General features: G+C 39.5%; 1 protein-coding gene across 3 annotated transcripts in view; it reads right to left on the bottom strand.

Moving 5' to 3' along the window:
- Positions 1–21,063, bottom strand: part of PPM1L (protein phosphatase, Mg2+/Mn2+ dependent 1L) — a 261,588-nt gene that overhangs the window by 72,566 nt on the left and 167,959 nt on the right. For all 3 annotated transcript variants that reach the window (XM_006200852.4, XM_072960240.1, XM_072960234.1), the window contains exon 2: positions 11,471–11,645. In XM_006200852.4, the coding sequence (XP_006200914.1) occupies positions 11,471–11,645 (175 nt within the window). The remainder of the gene's footprint in view (positions 1–11,470; positions 11,646–21,063) is intronic.

Genomic DNA, 21,063 nt, shown 5'->3' with positions numbered 1-21,063 from the left:
CCACCATTTCCCACACGCTATCTTCATTCCTCATAAAAAGTCCCATGTATGGTACAGCATAAGGGATTATCATGGAGCCAGTTTGGCTTCAAAGACTAAGTAGTCTCTTTCCACTAAACTACACGTCCTCGCGCACGAAAAAAAAAGAATCAGTAGAGGTTTGGCTGCAGGTCAGGAAAAAGAGAATCTGACTAAAAGGCCAAGTAAAGCAGCAAGTCACACACCTTGTAAGACACAGGAAGACCAAGCTCGGGGTTAAGCCGAGGTAAGTACAGGGATCACAATCTGCTGAATCCCCAACTGTTCGCTGCCCAGGAATCCTGGCCTCTTTCAGGTGAGCTTTTGGTTGGTTGACTGGTTTTTGCAATAAGGCCAGCCCACCCTGGACTCTGGGATCAGCTCTGGCTCAGGGCATGAAGACTACCAAGAACCCGATGGCAGGCGCCCTGAGCCCAGCTGCCCACTGGCACAGGACTGAGTTGGCCTCTCTCCTGACCTTCTCTGACCTTGTCGCTGAGTTCCTTTCTTGACATATTCCAGGGATACACATAACTTAGAGGTAAGAAGCTTTATTGAAAACCAGAAGACTGGCTTTCTGCCTTATTATATTCCACTTCCGGCACTGAAGATACGGGGAGGTGTACTTGGAAGATTTTGGTTCATTTTATTTATTTTTTGTAAATTTTTAAAAATAGAAAATACACGGACAAAGTTAAAAATTCAAACAAGACAATAAGCGGATTCAGTGAAAAAGTTGTCTCCTCCCCCAGTTTCTCCTCTCCAGAGTAACCACTGCTGGGGTCATCTATGCAAGGCAATTCTTTTTTACACATATGAATAACTGGCTCCTACTGTGCCACTCAGGTTGAAGGGCCCAGGTGCATGAATTCATTAGTTATAAAAATGAGGATTAGTCTGTTATTTTGGTTTGAGCTGGAAAGCTGCCACCTCTCACGTCAAACAAAACACCCTCTCCTTTTCTGACATATGTCTTCTGCTATAGGTACCATTTTTCTATAAATATTTTTGAACAGTCTCTGCATTGCATGGCCACATACTATACAGAAACTTTGAAAAGCATGAACACGCATGCTTTTAGAGATGGTTATCATGCACAAAATGGCTATAAGATGAACTCGGAGGTATTTCCTGCAAAGTTGGTTTAAAACCTCATTTATTGCGCTCGTACGACATATTTCCTGTGTAGCATTTCACACTCTTGGTCCCACAACCAGTACAGTGACCAGCTCAGCCCAGATGCAGCCTTGGCCTGAACGCTTTATCAGTTGCTCCCTTCCCTGGAGCTTCCCTGATGCCAAGGCGTGGGACGCCCGCATGGCCCACTCAGCACACTCAGGCATCCATAAATCAGAAGTGCGGGGAAGCTAATGCCTGTGGAGTGACCATTGACAACCAAGGAGATGAGACTGGATGCTAAATGCTTCCCCCTTCACCTCTTGGCAGGTGGTTCCGGGACGCTGCTCACACGCTCCCTCAGGCAGGGTAAGTGGCAGCGCCAGTCAGCGGAGGCCAGCTCCACAAAGTGCTCTCACAGTAGCTTTCCCTGTGTCTCTTTCTCTTTCCCTCCTGGGTCACTCCCAGTGCCCCTCACTCCTGCCTCTTGGGGTTGAGTCCTAAATTAACTATCTGTAATCAAGCCCTTTACTTCAGGCTCTGCTTTGGGGGAACTCAAGCTGAGAAAATGTTGCTCAAAGTCCAGAGTACAAGGTATGTAGAGAAGTCGTCTCCATAAACCTTAGTATTAGAAGAGAAGTTGTCTCCATTGAAAAGTGGTTTCATTTTGTCTGTTTTGTATGGTTAATGCATTTGTTTTCCTTCCCTTTTCTTGGCTTTGATGTTCTGCTTTATTTTAACATTATAGTAAGCGTGGCAAATCGAACTTTCAGGATGCAAGTAGGATATAAATAATAAACTCACAATTTGTGTTACCTCCTTGAATGAGAAGGACTGAGATCAGAGGAAGAGGAAGCCCTGACTCAGATAAGGAAGAAGCCAGTTAAGGTGTCACATTGCAGCAGGCCTTAGAAGACAGATTTATAGAGTCAATTGTCAAGATAATAGTCAAGATTAGCAATAAATTCAAAGGGAAAAGACCTCTAACTTAACTGTCCTTCTGCATTTCTTAGACTCTCAGCACCTGCCAGAACCTACACACAGTAAATGTTTGTGTTCAATGAACAGTTTGTCTTAGTGATTTCTCTGTGGTTGATGTACCGTTCCCCTGGACTGACTACAGAACTATAAGATCACATTCAGGTGCTTGTTGACAGTATATACTGTAGAAACTCTTCATCAAACCAGCCACATCTGAGATGGCTACAGAGCCTTGAGACGAGGACATTAACTACAGAAAGAAACACAAAGAGAATGCCTTTGGGCACTAGAAGGCGGCTGAAACACAGTGCCTTTCAGGACGCAATATACCAGATGAAACTCCGGAGTGCCGACTAGCTCACAATGATCGAACTTAACATTCTTGCAAAATGACGTTAAACAGCAGTGCAGCTGCCTGTGATTACAGATCTTCCATGTCTGAAAGTCAGCCAGAGGAGGCACTCTGCTCACGTCTCACTGCTATAAACGGTCGCAGTACAATGGAAATTCCGGCACTTTAAAAACTATTCGATTTTCCCCTGCAGACTGCAGGTCTTACCATCAACTTGGATCTCATTAAAATTTAGACAAGCATTCCAACAAGGTCTACAGAAACTTGGTTACAAAATTCCAATAGTACAGAAAGGAAGAGATACAGATGGCATCAACATCCTGTCTCTCGCTGGCCCACGCAGTCTAAATTGTGACCACCTGGTACAAGTATTCTTTGAAGTGTACACATTTTCTCTAGGCGTTGTAATCCAATACTACTTTAGAGCAGGTAGTAACATTACTTCCCTTACGGCAATGACAACTTGGTTAGAAAGATAAACACAGCTCCAGTCAAATGTTTTCATCACCAGAGGCAGCATGTCCTGATTCTAAATCTCAGCGTTAGCCTGTGGTTACCAGTATTCTCAGCAAAGTTCTTTAAAATTAAAAATTTTATTTGCCCACTGCAAAACTTAGATCAATGTCTTCTCAGAGCACATATGAGGGCTTCTATTAAAAAGGTAAGATGAGGGAGGAGGGTGTACCTCAGCGGTAGAGCCCATGCTTAGCATGGATGAGGTCCTGGGTTCAATCCTAACACTTCCATTGAAATATAAAAAAATAAATAAACAACCTAATTACCCCCTCAAACCCAAATGAATAAATAAAAATAATTTTTTTAAAAAAGGCTGAAGTTGGGAAATGTGACTTTTAAAAAAATAACTCCCCATCATATTACTTTTATAAAATTCAGCCTAAATTAGCATTTTGGGGGGGAGGATTTCATAAGAAGACAAGCAGTGCTGATAACACAGTAATATAAGCTAATTAACGTAAACTAAAATGAGTTGGAGAGAGACACTTAGAATGTGGAGGACAATGCCATAGCAGAGGGTAAGAAGCGGTCTGTACAACCAGTCACAGAGTGGAGGAGAAATACACAATAAGCCTGCCTTTAGTCATGCAACTGATGTTGGCGTTCAAGATGAACAGTTCAAGAGATTTACAGGTTCACTTATGATTTTCTGATTTATTTAAGAACTCTTTCTCAATCCCAAACCTAATTCCTTCCTCATTTACCTGTTCAGTGTCCTCTAAACACTCACTCATTCCACCAGTTCCTCTGTCCTCTAGTTATCTGTTCCACCACTGTCTCTTTGGCCTCCCAGCATCACACACACGTGCACACGTGTGTATACACGCACACGTACACCTGGAGTGAAGGGCCACGTGGTGATCTGGGTATTCCCAGTGGCGGGCACCCAGGTGCTCAGTCAGTGTTTATAAAGTGAGTAAATGAATGAACCAATGATTGCTAAGTCAACTGAAGACAGAATCACACATTGTTAAAGCTGGAAGAGACTAAAGAAAATATCTAATTCAACGTCCCTTTTTACAGTCAATGAAACCAAGCAGAGAGGGGTGTAATGTCTCGTCACAGCCACGGAAACGGACCCCATGGCTGGTGAATGGCATGTCTGGGTACTCTGGAACAGCCATGGAGGATAATTTTCTAGTTTATAGATGGCAAAGTCACTTTATTTAGTTACTACTCCCCCACCCACTTACCTTTTGGCTCTTTAAACCCATGATACAAAGGGGGAAATATAAAAATTGTAACTGAAATTCAAAGCAGCTTGGTTAAAGAAGATTGGTATTACTGGCTAGAAAGAAGTGTTCCGTTTATAAGTGGATGCTGACAACCTGTGTTAGTCGCGGGCTCCCACTGACATATGACTAGTAATTGGCTGCATTACAGAAGTCTTCACTACGGTTTCATTAATCATACCACCATTCTCATCTTTTCACAGACAAGAAACAGACCTCCAAATTCACGGATTCTATACGGTGACATGAACTGAACATAAAAGAGGGGCTATGCTGAAAATATTAAAATGTTATGAGAATGGTAACTATGGCACATCTGCTCAGTAGGATACTATGCAGCCATTACAAATTACTTTTATGAGTAGCTTGTAAGAGCACTGAGAACTATGATGATGTGTCAATGTTAAATAAAAAAAATAGGCATAAGAAAGAGAAAGAAAAATACCATACTTAATATATCACTCATATGTGGAATCTTAAAAAAAAAGAAAAGAAAAAAGAGGATACTATGTACTCATCTACAAAACAGAAACAGACTTGCAGACATAGTAAACAATGGTTACTGGAGGAAAGAGGGTGGGAAGGGATAAATTTGGGAGTTTGAGATTTGCAAATGGTAGCCACTATATAAAAAAACAAAAAATAATTGTCTTCTGTATATTACAGGGAACTATATTCAATACCTTACAATAAACTTTAATGAAAAAGAATATGAAAATAAATATATGTATGTGTATATATGACTGGGACATTGTGCTGTACACCAGAAACTGACACATTGTAACTGACTATACTTCAATTTAAAAAATAAAAAGGAAAGAAAAAGTAGGCATAAAAATTGGGCACAAATTATTAAAACCCAGCAGAGAAAAATGACTAGAAGTACACATACTGGAGATGGTGGTTATGTAGCATTAGGAATTATCTTTTCCTTTTCTAGTTTTTCCATATTTTAAAAATGTTCTAAAATGTATTTCTGTTATTCTCATAATGGAGAAATAAAACAGATATAATTTTTTACAGAAATTCAGAAGTTGATGTTAGTGGTTGGTCAACCAATATTAAATTTCTCATCATATCTTTGTAAATTTCCTTATTTTTCTCTTCCTTCCAAATCCTGAGAGAAAGCCTCTGGCTAGAACATCTTTTGAGCCTAGAAATAGGGCCCTGATAGAAGATAAAAAGTAAGGAAACCTAAAGCTACCTCCTTCCTTAGGACCTGCCTGAGAAACACACTGAGGAATTCTGTGTATTTGTTAAAGCGAAGAACTTCCTGCAAAGGCCTTTTACTGCATTTTTCATGTTCTTAGAAAACCTGAAGGGGCCCTAAATAATTCACACTCTCTTTCCTGGGTTTGGTTTCTTGATGTGTGTTCAATTTTTTTCCTCCATGACAGTAAATGGCTTTCCTTTTGAGATCACCAATTACTCTGACACTAATGGCTCAATTAAATCGTAGGTGTAACCTTTAGGTACCATCTATATTAAGAAGAATAAAATAAGCTCAATAGGAGGTAACCCTCCAGCTACTTCCTAAATTGCTTACAGCACATTTCCCGCCCTTTTTGAAAGCTATTTCTCCAAAAAGTACATTATAGTACTTGGTGTGTCTTTACAGAGGCAGCTTTGCTTGGGCTCAGCTCTCAGGAATGTCTAATGTAGAGCTGCATCAGGCAATCACAAAGCAAAGGCTGACAAATTAATGCTGCCCCTTTTTCCTCACCTCCTTTGGGAAAGTTGTACATGACTGCCGGCCCCTTGTAAATGGATCTGCAGGCCCCCAGCTTTAACTGATGCCCAAATGAATGCATTAAACAGCTGGCTGAGCTGCCCCTTCCCCTCATCTCCGCTTGCTGGTCCACTTTGTACTTGTAAGTGTTCTTTTAGTTATTTTTTTTTTTGTTTTGGTATTTTTTTGGGAAGGGGTGGTAATTAGATTTATTTATCTATTTTTTAATGGAGGTACTGGGACTGAACCCAGGACCTTGTGTATGCTAAGCACGCGCTCTACCACTGAGCTGTACCCTCCCCCTCTAAGTGCTCTTTCTTCGTGGTAGAAACACATACTCATCGGAAAGCTGTTGGGGTTTCTAGTAAACTGTTAAGAACAAATAGAACCTTTGTTGGTCTTAGGTTTAACTCTGAGAAGGAGATCTAAGCAGCAAGAGGTAACTGTCTCAAGGCCTAAAGCACGACACTTCTGCTGGACAGTCCACCCACTTACAGGGAGACTCGGCTCCTCCCAAAGGGAGAAGGAGGCGCTGTTAATTCCCGCTGCCCATGCCGTAGGGTTCTTGAGTGTGCGACAGAGTGCCAGCCTCAACCCAGTGAGCCTGTTCTCCTCACAATTCCCTCAGACACAAGGCATCACATACTGCTTTATCCTTAACAAGGGAGTATGCAGGTCATTTGTTCATGCCCAAACTTAAAAAAAATTATAAACAATTTGAAGCATAAATAATACATAAGCATAAAGATAAATAATGTGAGGAAGGACTCCCTCTCCTGCTAGTTCGATCCTTCACCTTTTCCCACTAGGACACATGATGAATATTTAGGTTAATGATGCTCTCTGAGACAGCATGAAGTACTATTTTGATCTCTTCAAATCATGCAGCTGCTTTCCCTGGAAGCTTCTCTGTGCTAAAGCCCAATCTACTGAACTGTGTATGAACTTGTTCTTCAATTCAAATAAAACCATTAATAGAGCAAATGCAAATCATATCTTACTTCCTCCTCTAGATTGTGTTCAGCTTTAATTAAGGCTAATAAAAATATCTAGGCGATCTGATTGAGGACCCCTGAATGATGGCTCAGGAGCTTTCCTTCCAAAATCTAGTTTTGCTTCACTCATACAGTCTCACTCCCCACCTCACCAACAAATGTATGTCCAGACACACCCATGTGCAGATGCCAGAATGCTAAGCGATGGTCTTCTTTTAGTCAGATAAACAATATATACAATATATTATAAACAATACACGGGCTGCCTGAGGAGAAAGGAGAAAGAGACAGAGCAAGCAAAAGGTTTGAGAAGAAGCCACATGCAACCTTGCACAAACCACAGCTACCTGCGTTTTCACTGTCAAGAGACCAGAATTATAGTTATAGAAATGGAAGGTATCTATGAGGTCCTGCTCAAGCCTTTGATGGACAGCAAAATGGGCTTCAGGGAGGTTTGGTGACTTCCTCACGATTGCATATCTGGTTGGCAGCAGAGCTAGGAATAAAATCTGAGTCTTTTGGCTCCAAGACCTCTTTTAGTTATAGCACAAAGCATCTTTATTTTTATAATAGTCAAAACTTAAAAATAAACCATTTGGATGAAAACCTTTCAAACCAGTTTATGTAACTTTTTATATACAGAATATAATTAACACTATTGAACCATTTTTTTGTGTGAATGAAGGTCACCATTATGAAGATCGATAATGTCAACTCTGTAATACAGAGTCTGTGAATGCATTCACAGGGGATAGGACAACTGCTTTTTATGGACTTCTGTAGATTTTCTCTTTGCTCTTATTCCTTGCTACTCTCAGATGCTCTAAGTATCATCCCCTTTCCCCGCCTTCTAATTCTTCACTCATGTTTTCTGAAGTCTGTTCTCTAGAGTATTATGAAATGCAGACAAATGTTCGTATTCATCACAGCATTATTCATAACAGCAAAAACAAAACCAAACATAATTGCCAACGTAGGAAATGTTTGGTGAGTAGTACTTTCAAAGAATAGAATATAATGCAGCCATTAAAATTATCTTCACATGAAGAGGTTTTAATAAAATGAGGAAGTGCTTAGGTAATAATGTTAAGTGAAAAAAGCAGGATATAAAACTGCAAGATATCAACTACATCTCAGAAATGCTTGGAGTGAAGGGAATTACCAAAATGTTTACAATGGTAGGATAATAGAGAATTATTCTTCTCTTACTATACCATTCTACTTATTTCTATGTATTTCTGCAATGAAAGTATAATACTCAAATTCCGAAAAAGAATTTTAAAAAAGAAAATGTCACATAGGAAAATATAACCTAATTGGTCAGAACTATATTTAAAATATATATATATAGGTCCTGGGTGAGAAACTATAGCCTCTGTGACATGGTATGGTTGTTCATGTCTTTTGCTTCCTTCCCATTCTCTGCCAGATTTCAGATATGTCAGGTTGCTGGATAGATGAACTGTGAATGAGCAGAGCATTAAGATATGTGTATATTTAAAGGGGAACAGAGGACACTGAGAGGGAAAGACAGAAAGAAAAGAGGGAGAAAAGATTTTGAGGCAATGCTTTCAGAAAAGCATCTAAGAATTTTTTCACTAATTGGTTTTTAGAAGTTTAGAAGTCACAGATGGTGGTAACCGTCATTAAGTCACTCAGGCTGATTTATCAGTGGATAAGCATTAAGGACAAATTAACCTCTCTAGAGACCAGGGTATCATCTAATTAACAATTAACCACTTCCTAAAACTGGGAGAACTGAATTGAGAATGCAAAGAAGTAAAAACTGGGGTAGCAGGGGAAGAAGCTAAGCAGTTCGAAGCAAATGAGTGTCTCAGTGGAGATGTTTGCATCTGAAGGTATTGGATACTGTTACCAATTTTCTATCCTGATTCCTTTGTATTATGATGAAATATTTTTCTGTTAAATAGCAATGACTTTTCATATTTTCTCCTAATTTTTCTGAATGAAATCATTCATATATAGATAGTGGAGGAGGAGGCAGTGACCATTTGATTTTACAACACACAGTGACATTCATTTATTCATCCATACTCACAACCCCCCTGAACATGTCACCTCATGTAGGAATGACCAAGGGCAAGCTGAGCCTGGAGCAGGTAATTTAACAAACAGATGCTGCTTGGCTTCTCAAAGCCTCTGAAGATCATTTTAAAAACTTTGCCTCTGCCTCCCCGAACACTACATGTCAGAAAAACCTCTAATTGTATTTTAAGGTGGCCTGAGCCATGGACAAAATCCAAATCTGTTCTCATTCCTCATTGGTGGCATTTACAATATGATTTCGAAGGACTTTCCCAACATGACATAATTTATTATCATAATAACCCCCTGAGATGTTATTAGCCCAACTTTATACATGAAGAAAGAGAGGCTCTAAGCATTAATCACACCAGTACTGAGCTAGAGGAAAGGCTGGGAATTTAGATCCTCTAAGTTTCAATCCTGTAGTTACTTCCACTGCTTCATGCCGCAGAGTTTATTGATAGATTAATTCCATGCCAAAGTATTTGGCCTAAGGGTCATGTACCAGTGGACCTCTGCAGATTAATCTTGCTCAACAGCCGTGCAGGTGAATGGAAAATTATCCCTGCAGAAGGAAACGCTGAGTGGTGGGAGGCTGCAGCTGATGGTAATTCCCACCTTGGTGTCCGCTTAGGCCTCTTTATCACATAAACTGCACCCCTCTCCTCCTCACAAATCCACATTCATCGCTTGTTCTTCGGGTTTAAGCAAATGCCCTCCCTTAAAGAATTCCATTCACAACTTGAGCCACTTTCACTATTCCTTTGCTCCACATCCCCTCAGCTTAATTTTAATAGCTTATGGATATTCCAGAGTGTACTTATTCCCAGATCCTCGGGAATTTTTCTCCAGGAGTCACGTATCTATGTTTGAGCTCCCAGCTAGGCTTCACTAAGATCTCTTTTCCCTATTTCAGAATCCTCCCCACCTTTTCTCTACTCTTGCCTTTCTTCCACTGCCTAGTATATAGCTATGCATTCAACAAATGCCTACTGAGTGAGTAAGAACCTACATTGAAAGCCCAGCTTGATTAGTAATTAGGAGGTTGGAGTCCCAGGTTTACAACCAAGTAACTGTGTTAATGCAGGCAACTCTGTGGGTGTCAGTTTTCACATTGTAACATGGTTATGGGGACAGGAAGTGGTGAACTATTTGAGCTCTAGGCTCTCTGAGATGCTATAAATATTTAAATATTATTTTGATTGGGCCGATCACAGCCTTACTTTATTTCACTAAGGATGAGAAAGGAGATGAATGAGAATTTCAAAGAGAAGAATGTTAAAAACAAGACAAATACAGAGACCAAATATCTCAACACCTAACAGGCAGACGAAAGTCAATATATCTGAAAAAATTGATAAAGCAAAGGAGAATCAGAGAGAGAAGAGGTGTCCTGGGCAAGGCTAGAAATGGGGCTCCTGCCAGGAGGGATGTACAGGGGTCAGAGGGCAGCATGTAAATGGGGGCAGCTTAACAACTAGAAAACTGCATTAGTGGTTGGGCTTGGGTGGCCTTTTTTAAATTTGCTATTCTGTTTGCTATTCAAGCTTGAAATCAAATGTTAAGAATGTCATCATCGAGACCATTTATATCATGGAGAAGAAAATAAGATGCATAATAACAACTTCCTTGTAGAAATAAAAACAGAAGTTCCTGTTATTAAAATAGGGATTAATACTATCAACATTTGACCATTGGAAACATATCTTCCCAACTTTTTCTTCCTTTTTTTTTTTTGTTGGGGGGGTGGGAAGATGACAATTTTAATCAGGATACATTTCCCGAGTAAGTTTAATTTTACTAAAGATTTTAATAATTCAAGTAATACTGCACCAGTTTCATTAAAATTAGGTTTTAGCTCACAGGTCATGTAATAGATAAAAACGATGTCATGAGGAGGTCTATCTATGCCTTCACTAAGCAGCTCCCTCAGACAGGATGAACTTTTGGACGGCAGTGAACTGAAGTGTCCAGTGTGGTGTTAGGGGCTAGCATTCATCTGAGGAGCTAAAGGAAAAGAAAGCCAAGTTCAGCTGGAAATTTTAAGAAAAAGAATGGGACCTCTTTAGAAAAGAAAATCTCTGAAATTAAAAAATAATACTTAAAGCAAGTAACAGTTCTTAGATTATCGGATATAAAAGTTTTCAGCTGATATCCAAACCTGAAGTAACACGTTAACAGATTAAATCAATAGGAGCACATGCTTGAGAAAGGCCAGAAAAAATTCCATTTAACAATGAGCAAAAAATTTAAAAAGGATTTGATTTTTAAGAGCCATTATTAGACATCTCCTGATGAAATCTTTGATAACAAAACTACAGAGAAGAAACTTACTGTTAATCCATGTTATATAACTTAGAATCTAGTTTGCCCTTTATCTTCTACCAAAGAAAAGGGTATAAATTTGACCCAAATCTAAACAGAAATTTCTGCAGGGAGTAAAAAATTACGTGTGTGTGTGCGTGTGTATTAAAGACGAACATACCTGCTTCATCATAGGATACCGTCAATTTTTCTAGCATTTCTCGGTCAATGGATAGAATCTGCTGTTCAAGGATGGTCTGGTAAGACAGTACACTATTTTCTTTGTCTTTCTCGTAGTCTTGAAGATGCTGTTTAAGGGCCTCTGGGAGTCGAGATTTTACATATTCAGCTGCTGTCTGCAGATAAAAGAAGTAGAGAATCCCATTAGTATTTCTCATCTTGGGCTTTTCCCTGCCCCTCAGGTGCTGTAGTGAGAACTCAAAGCACCGTGGATCCACACCTTTAGACGAGCATGCCCTTGTCACTGCTATTTGTAGACCCCACTCTACCAAGTAAGGGGGATCTTCAAGTACGTAGAATCACAGGCCTCTGAGGGTTTTCTACCAGGTTTAAAAGGTATAAGAGATGATGGATTGGCACTCATGGAGTTAGAACTCAGCATTTCAACTATTCCATGGAACCTGGAAGGCCCTGCAATAGTCATCTTGCTGGATATGAATCTGGTTCATCCTTGTCTAGAATGCAGAAGCTAGTAATCGTCTCAGCAGCAAGCGCTCCTGTGCTGTGGCATCCACACCTCTGCTTTGTTGTTCTTGACTCATGAATGCGTATGCAGGAACTCTCTGAAGTGAATAAAAAGGAAAGCCCTCCACTAGGGCTGATGATGGGATAGTGGGAGAAACAGAAAACGAAGAAATCTAAGACAATGATGCCCCTTAACATGAAAAAAGAACTGTTTGCCACTCAAGTGTTCATCCCTTGTCTTGGCCTTTATATATTATTATTCTGAACTTTTTTTCCCCTCCGCTTCTACACTATCTGCACAATGTACTCCCTGCTAGTAACATCTGAAATTACATGCAGTGACTTTCAACCAGGTAAGCATGCCTCCCTTGGAGGCAGAAAGGAAGGCAGGCATCTGTACTTTGAAAAAGACCTTGCCAAAGATTCTGGTACATTCTTCTGGTAAACTAGGGCCATGGCACTCTCCTCTCTTCCAGTTGAGAATCCCAGAGAAATAGAACTTTAAGGGACAAATTAAGTGATAGAGAGGCATGTATGACTCAGGCGAATCGAAATTCTTAAAAAAGCGTATCTCTTGAGAATGCCAAGAGTCTGGCACCTCCTTGCAGTGCAGTCCTGCCTCGTATGTATAGGGTCTAAAGTTGACAACGTAAATGAAAGCATACATGTATCATTTAAAATTATACTCACATCACTAGAAAACTGACAGAAGAGAAACTGTTAAACAGGACTGTCTCTGGGATGTGGGCCTAGAATAAGGCAAAGACACATCTACATAGCGCAATATTAAAAAAAAATTCCTGTAATTTAAAATATTATCTTAAAAATGTTATTTTTTGTAACCTTCATAGTTTTCCTTCTAAATGTTAGCACAATTTAGGATGAAAAGAAACTTGCCAGAACAATGACCACCGACTTTTCAGGAAAACTCGACTGGGAAGTGGTGGGAATTTCTGTCTTCAGAGCAACCAAGTATAGCACACAACACTTTTAATTTCCAGATTTATATTTAGATCCCCTAAGTTGGTTGCTGATGAAATTACAGCTTAAAAATATCACCAAACACGATTCATTTTCTCTGCCAGCCAGCCAGTGCAGAACAAATGAAGTTATTCCATTAAAGTAAATGGACTCAGCACATTAGCACAACATATTTAATTCTAAAGTTTAATAACAATTTTCTCCTGACAATGGAAAATACAGAGACACACTACCAAATAACTATTTTAAAACTCATACTACCTCACTATTCAGTGTAACATCTGTCTTTAATTTTTTTCCTTGGAAATATCTCTGAGGTACAGGGATCAATTCCACAATGCACATTTTACAAATATTGGTATTCTCTGTATGACTGAAAGCATACCACACATTTGCTTCTCATTGTGTCCACTGATTTACTCTTCTAATTAAAATCATAATGTAGGTCTTTGAGTAGAGACTATATCCTTTACTATATTGGAGTTAAATTTTGGCATTTCATTTCTAAAACAATAACTGCACGTACAGTCAGCCCCCTGTATCTGCGGATTCCACTCTGTGGGTTCAGCCACCTGCAGACTGAAAATACCCGGAAAGAAACCCTGCCCGCCTGTCCAGGCGGGCGCCCTCAGCCAGCACCAGAGCCCCTCCCAGGTGGCCCCCGCCTTGCCAGTCCAGTCGGCTCCCTTGTCAGGCAATGGCATCCCTGCGAAGCACCTCCTGCCCCAGCGGCCAGCCCTGCAAACCAGAGCGCCTGCAATAGTTACAGCCGGGCCGTACAACCAGCTTCACTGGGGGTCAGCCCTGCAAACTAGCATGCCCACAGCAAGTGTGGCCCAGCTACAGCAGGAGGGCCATCTTCTTACAGCATATATAAAACTAAACTCAAAACGGATTAGACTTGAACGTAAGACCTGAAACCATTAGACTCCTAGAAGAAAATATAGTCAGTGTGCTCTTTGACATTGATCTTAGCAATATATTTTGGCTCTGTCCCCTTAGGAAAGGGAAACAAAAGCAAAAATAAACAAGCGGGACTACATCAAACTAAAAAGCTTTTGCACAGTAAAGGAAACCATCAACAAAACAAAAAGGCAACCTACTGCATGGGAGAAGACATTTGCAAATAATGTATCTGGTAAGAGGCTTTTATTATCTAAATTATACAAAGAAGTCATACAGTTTTATTTTTTAAAATCCACTTAAAAAATGGGTAGAACTCTGAGTAGACATTTCTCCAAAGAAAATCAACAAACACATGAAAACATGCTCAACATCACTGATCATTGGGGAAATGCAGACCAGAACCACAATGAGGTTATCACCTCACACCTGTCAGAACTGCTATCAAACAGACAACAAATAACAAGTGTTGGCCAGGATGTGGACTAAAAGGAACCCATCTACGCTGTTGGTGGGAATTACTGCACAAGTAATAGATAATACAAAGAGCAATTTAAATTTTAAAATTTCACTGGCACTCTAAAAATGAGGTGAAAAAATAAAATATAGGATTACTTATCTAGTCTTTAATCAGTGATAAAGCGCTACTAGAAGTTTAAGTCCCAAATGGCACATTCTTATAAACGGACTATTCCAGAAACAGTAATATTGTCAGACCATTATCAGTGTCTTGCATTTGTGCTGTGCTTTATACTTTCCTGAGCATTTAGGCTGTTACCATTCTGCATTTTCACAATAGCTTTGAGTGAAAGAAGCAAATTATGTGTTTGGCCAGTCCTGCACATCCTTCAAAGTTGGCTCAAATGCTATAAACTCTATCAGTGAACCCACTTCATAGCAGCCAACAGTCTTTTAAGCATTTATGGAGGTATAGGTATTTTAGCTCTCCAATCTGGCTGAAGTGAAGCCTGTATCTTACACATTCTCGTGTTTCCCCAGCATCCAGCTCAGTGCTTGGCACCATAGAAGCTTACTATCTTCACTGTATCCAAGAATTGGGGGCTCTGAGATAGCCTTTGGAGAAAACTTTGTGTCAGCTCATAATTCTTTGCCTGTAATCAGAACTTCCTTTCATGTTCTACATGGAACATAAGAGTCTGGTTTTCTCCCGGCAAATGGAACTATATTTGGTCTTTAATTACCACTGATGTCATTATTTTAGGAAGTAAACAGCTGAAACCCAAGTCATCATTTACATGCCAAAATGGTAAATTACATACTTCACATACGAGGCTGTATATGAAGCTTTATTTAACAACTTCCTCTCCATAATTGTTTAATCTTCTCCATTTTTGCCTCTATTTCTTCATTTGGCAATGGACCCAATTCCGCTAGGGACCCTCTGAGCAGTCATGTCTGAGTGTCTCAGAAGTGTGCCCTGAGTTAAAGATTGCCTTGTGGGGATGTTAACTCCACCGGGACGTTCAGGTTTTTTGCTTGTCTGAACTGCTGAGTAGGTTCCCAAACACACCCCAGATAGTGGCAGAGAAGCCCCAGAGAAGAAAGTGGAAGATACAGGCTCATAGGTTCCTCTGGTTACACCTGAGAAGGTGATTAACAGCTGGAATACAGAGATGAGCTATGAGGTAGGGCACGAAAGGTGCCAAAGCACCTTCCTACAGAATGTGCATTCATTTATATTACCCATGCCAACTTCAGTCTGGATGACAGTAAAGGGCAGTAAGCCCTGTAAAAAGGACTCGGTGGATGACAGGATAAAAGCAGCAGGATGATTAAGGCTATAAATTCCGAGTACTGAGTAGGTAGGATGCTGATAATGGTAATTATGCTAAAACATTATTTACTATAACAGTTGCGTGTTCTTTAAGAAATAACCAATGTATATGTAAGAATTTGACAGGGGGAAGGGGGAGTGCAAAAAAAACTGTATTTTTAAAGCTGCTAAATGCTTCACAATTCATCTTAAAAAGGAAACCCGTCAGCCAGCCAATTCCAATTTATTGAATGTCTGCTGAGTAAAGCACATTAGATTGGACACTGTTGGGGGAACAAACGTCTGCCATAAACCTATGTGCAGTTTTCACACACAAACACGCACAGGTGAAACACTAGAAAAACGCATTTTACAAACCAATACAAACATAGACATGAATCTTGAGATGAATTAACATTTATTTAATATATGAACTTAAGTACATGCTGAGTGGCCTCTAGGGAGAGAAATTAAAGAGAGGGCACAAGAAAAAAAAATGAAGAAATCATTCCAGTGGAGTTTAAAGATCAGTTTTCAAGTAAGAAGTACTGGCTGGAGGAAAGAAAAGCAATCTAGAAAGTAGTACATGTGAGTTCACGGGGAGAAATAATTAAAAAAAAAGTTGATGAAACGAAGCATGTGAGAGAGCTGGCACTTGGAGAAGTCTTAACTCCCTGTTCAACCAGGGCGTTTTGATTTGTAGCACTTAGTAACAGGAAACGACTGAAACATCAAAAAGCGTGAAAGACGTTATCCAATCTTATCTGAAGAAGAATGTGCTTGGAGCTAAATTTAAAATGCGGAAACAAGCAAGAAGTCTGAAGGAAAGGAAAACTGGCCCTCTACACTAGGATTAGAATATAAATTGAACCATCTTTTCAGACAGTAAATTAAAAAATGAAACGAAAACTTCAGTTTACACTTTTAACCTAGTAATTGTCTGTCTAGGAATTGATTTTAAGAAAAGTTAAAGATGAGCATAAAGACTTGTGTGCAAACATGTTTATCAGAATATAATTCATGACAATGAAAATTTGTGTAGAAATTGGTTGATTACATTATTGGACAGTCATGCAATGCAATACAATTTGAAAGAATACTAATTACGTGGGAAGGTGTTCATAATGAAGAACAAATTACATAGCAGTTTGTTTACTACCTGTATGAGGGTAAAGTGGCTGAATTATATTAAAATGTATAATTAGTTATCTCAGAGTAGAAAGAGTTTGAGTAATATTTTTTCTCTATGCAGTTGTCTGTATTTTCCAAATTTTCTAAAATAAAAAAAATTAGAAAAATGGCTACTTTCTATATGCCAAGCACTGTGCTGAAAGCTTCACTTGTGTTCGCTTATTTCATCCTCACAACAGCCCTTCGAGATTTTTACAGATGAGGAAACAGACTCAGAGAGGTTAAGTAATTGAGAGGTTAAGTAATTTATCCCTGGTTATGCAATGAACGGTAGATTGGAGCAGGAAACACCAATCACTTTTGAACCAGAAAAAAAAATTGTATTTTAAAAAGTAGGTGATGCCTACCGTGGTCCTTCTTTTTTTGGGTAAAGCAGCCCCAAGCTAAGATAAAGCCCTTGAGAAGAGAATAAAAGCACACAAGCAAAGCTTGGTGACAGATGGAAAAGAAAAACACATCTAATGGCTTCAATGTTGCAAAACTGGAAACTAAAGATGATGGAGGTGCTATTGAAAATGATGAGAAAGCAGAGTAAGGCGAAACATAATATGCTAAATTGACTTTGAACATTTAACTATAAGCCTGAAAACGATCCACCTCTCTGTATTTTATGGAATACCCACCACCCCTTAAAAAAGAAAAGGTATTAGACGTATTTTATAGAACTCCAAAGAAAAACACCAGACAAATGATTTTGCTTGTAAGTTCCAGGGAGACAAAAGCTATTTTCAAGAAAAGATAGTAATACTGAATTAAATTCTAATAGAGCCTCTATTAGAAAAAGATCACGAGTAAATTAGACCTAGTTTCAAATCACTTTTAGTATTTTTCTCTGGAAACTTGCAAAGGGCAAGTTACTATTCATTTTCAACTGTAATAGATTTGATATAAAAACAGGCTTCTGATGCCCTTAACTATGAAGATAAGCCTAATATTTTCCATTTAATACTGCATATTTCATAGTTGTGGGAGTTTTTTATTTTTTGCCCTCTACTTTTTAATCAAACATCCTATTTTATTACCTAAAACTTAGTCTATAGTATGCAGTTTTATATTTTTAAAAATTAGGTATGGTATTCAAAGGAAAGAAAGCTTCTCTTGTACCCAATACATTCTTCTTAGAAATTATTTTTAAAACCAAGGAATGGACTTATCATTAAGTTTGTAATGAGTTGTGTTATAACTGTTGGTCCTGATGTAAAGACCCAATTTCAAAGCAACTTTGAAAAACCAACAGATGAGATTCTAAGATGACAAAACCTGGGAAATGCATCGTAAGAAGAAATACCCTCTTTTGCCTCAAGCTCTAGAGCGTGCTTTGCGAAGATAAAAAGAAGTTTCGGAATTTTAATATCCTTCAAATTCTCCGATTTTATAAATTACCCTTTCCCCTTCATTTTATTTAATGTGAGCGCGTGCGCGCACACACACACAATTTGGCAGAGAGAAATCCTCAAGCTCCACTGAAGTGAATGGGGCGAATAACAGATGGCAGCGCCCTTCAGTTTCTATTTACACAACATACATGCCAGCCTTGGAACACACAGTGATATGCTTCTGATATGAGGGGCGATGGTGAAAGGACACGGGCTTCTAAAACTGGATCAAAAGGACACTAAAGCAAAGGGGCTGCTCCTTGGACCCACGCTAGGGGTAAAGTTAACACTGATCTCACACAATAAGGCGCTATATCTGGCTCTGACGGCATCTGATCAGTGACCATCTGGGGAGAAGCAGACTTTGACACTGAGGAAGACACACAAGGGAGGTAAGGTGGGAAATCAATTCTGCAAATACTGAGCAGAAAAGAGCTGAATTTGGGGAAACAGTAACTCAGCGATGATCACTAGGCATTGAGGGGATAAAGGAGAGATCATAAAGGAGATCTTTCAAAATCCGTGCCATTGGAAGACAGACGAGAGGGGGGAGTCTACTCTACTGCAGACAAGGTTGCTCTGCCCTTGAAGGGAAAGGAATATTCATGTGAGGATTTGGCAGCAGCAAGCGCAGACCGCACATGAATATACTTAAGTCCACCTCAGAATCCATCTTCCTTAGGCAGCGCGTCATTAACTTTTGACAAGGGCTCTTTGGCTCCAGGCACTTTAAAACAAAGTCAGAGGGCATGCCCTTGCCCACCAGGAAGAAGACAGAAGGTACGGGAGTCGTTCTTCCCTCACGCCTGCTGAGAGCGTCATTTCTTGCCATTTTGTCTTTGCCACTTTTTGACTCAGGGGTTATTTAAATAAGAAAAGCAACTTTGAGAGGACCATCCTGCACTCCTTAATTTGTAATTCTGCCTCAGGAAGGCAAAGTTGATTCCTTCAAGAGACATGGCATCAGGAAAGTCTCAGGCTTAAACCTTAAGTATGTAAATGAAATCCTGTGCTTATTACGGAGATGAGATTGCTCTGAGGAACCAAAGCTGTGGACGTGCAAATGCTAGTCAGTCGTGTGGCAGGATGACCACCACAGAGGGCATACGGTCAGCATGCTAGGGATGTGGAGCCCCATAACCTAACCTACCTGATATGGACATTGAAGGTTTTATTAGCTTAAACATTCAGCTGATGACTGCTAAGTTATGGGTTATTCAGGACAATTCCTCCGAGATTCCTCAAGTGATAAACTTGGACATCTTTATGAGTCATCTGATCCATACATAATCTGAGGCATATTCACATGGTAGCGCCAAGCATGCCAAGGTGTGAAAGCACAACTTGAACTCCACTTCCTGAATGATGGCTTCCCTGACAGCAGATGGTTCCTTTTTATATATAAACATCAAAGTAAGGTATCAAATACTGTTTAGCCATGTGGCCTGTTTCCCTAATCTTATTATTTTGGTCAAATCTACATTCAAACTCTAAGGGATTAAAAAATTTATCTTTTTACTGTCTAAAGAAAAGTTGAGGTTATTTCTCTACTACTACTAAAGTATGATTAATAAGTTCTTTGCCCCTCATTTACACACACATTTTGAGAGTTGGGGGAATAGGTCTGTGGTCCTTCTTCCCAATTTTTTTTAAAGCACATACACACATCTAAGTTCTCCTGAGAGATGGCAACATAAAAACAGCCAACCAGTAGAGTTTTTCATAAATCTGTTGAGAAAACAAGCAGCACTCAGCCGAAAGTGGTCTTGTCAAATTGTGATAGGTGAGTTCTTATCTTTTCAGCAGTTGCAAAAAAAACCGGAAGAAATTGTTTCACATTCTATACACTTGAGATCTACAGAAGAAAAATATGCAAGGTAATGTATGTTTACAGAAAAAAATGTTTCCTATTCAGAGAAAATTATGGTTAATTACTGGTAAAATTTCCTTCCATTTCTTAATGTTGGGCTATAAGGCCTGAGGAAAAATTAACTTCCATGAGTGCTATACAAATGTGTTCTAGAAAATTCCATGCATATTGCTAACTAAAAATGCCCTTGGGGATTTAGAAAGCCAATGGGACCAACTGTTATAAATGAATTATAAAACACTCATGAATTATTAATCAAGAAGAACTCTGCAGCTGTGACAATAGAGCAGTCCCTCAGGGAGGCAGCCAAAACTTAGACAAAATGTTCCTTGGCCGGTAACGGGGCCAGAGAACCCCTCTTGGGCCTCACTTGACTCCTGCCCACAGCTTCCTATCAGGCTCTTTAGGGAGCACCTCCAAAGAGCCAGTGTGGTCACAGTGGCAGAGAAGCACAAGGCCAATGCCAGCTGAGTTGATGTCCTCAGTCTGACATGACTTTTACCATATGATCCAGCAATCTTACTCCTTGGCATTTATCTGGAGGAAGCTCTAAATCAAAAAGATATATGCACCCCAATCTTCACAGCAGCATTATTTACAATAGCCAAGACATGTGGAAGCAACCTAAATGTACATCAACAGATGACTGGATAAAGAAGATGTAACTATCTATGTATGTATGTGCATATGTGTGTGTGTGTGTGTGTATGCATACACACACACACACACACACAGTGGAATATTACTCAGCCATAAAAATAAAATAATGCCATTTGCAGCAACATGGATAGACCTGGAGATTGTCATACTAAGTGAAGTGAGCCAGAAAGAGAAAGAAAAATACCGTATGATATCACCTATATGTGAAATCTAAAAAATGAGATAAATGAACTTATTTACAAAACAGAAACAGACTAAAAGACATAGAAAACAAACTTAAGATTACCGGGGGTGGGGGTGGCAGGGAAGAGGGG

Source organism: Vicugna pacos, chromosome 1 (genome assembly GCF_048564905.1).
Source record: "Vicugna pacos chromosome 1, VicPac4, whole genome shotgun sequence".
NCBI lineage: Eukaryota > Metazoa > Chordata > Mammalia > Artiodactyla > Camelidae > Vicugna > Vicugna pacos.
This window is presented reverse-complemented; position numbering and strand designations above follow the sequence as displayed.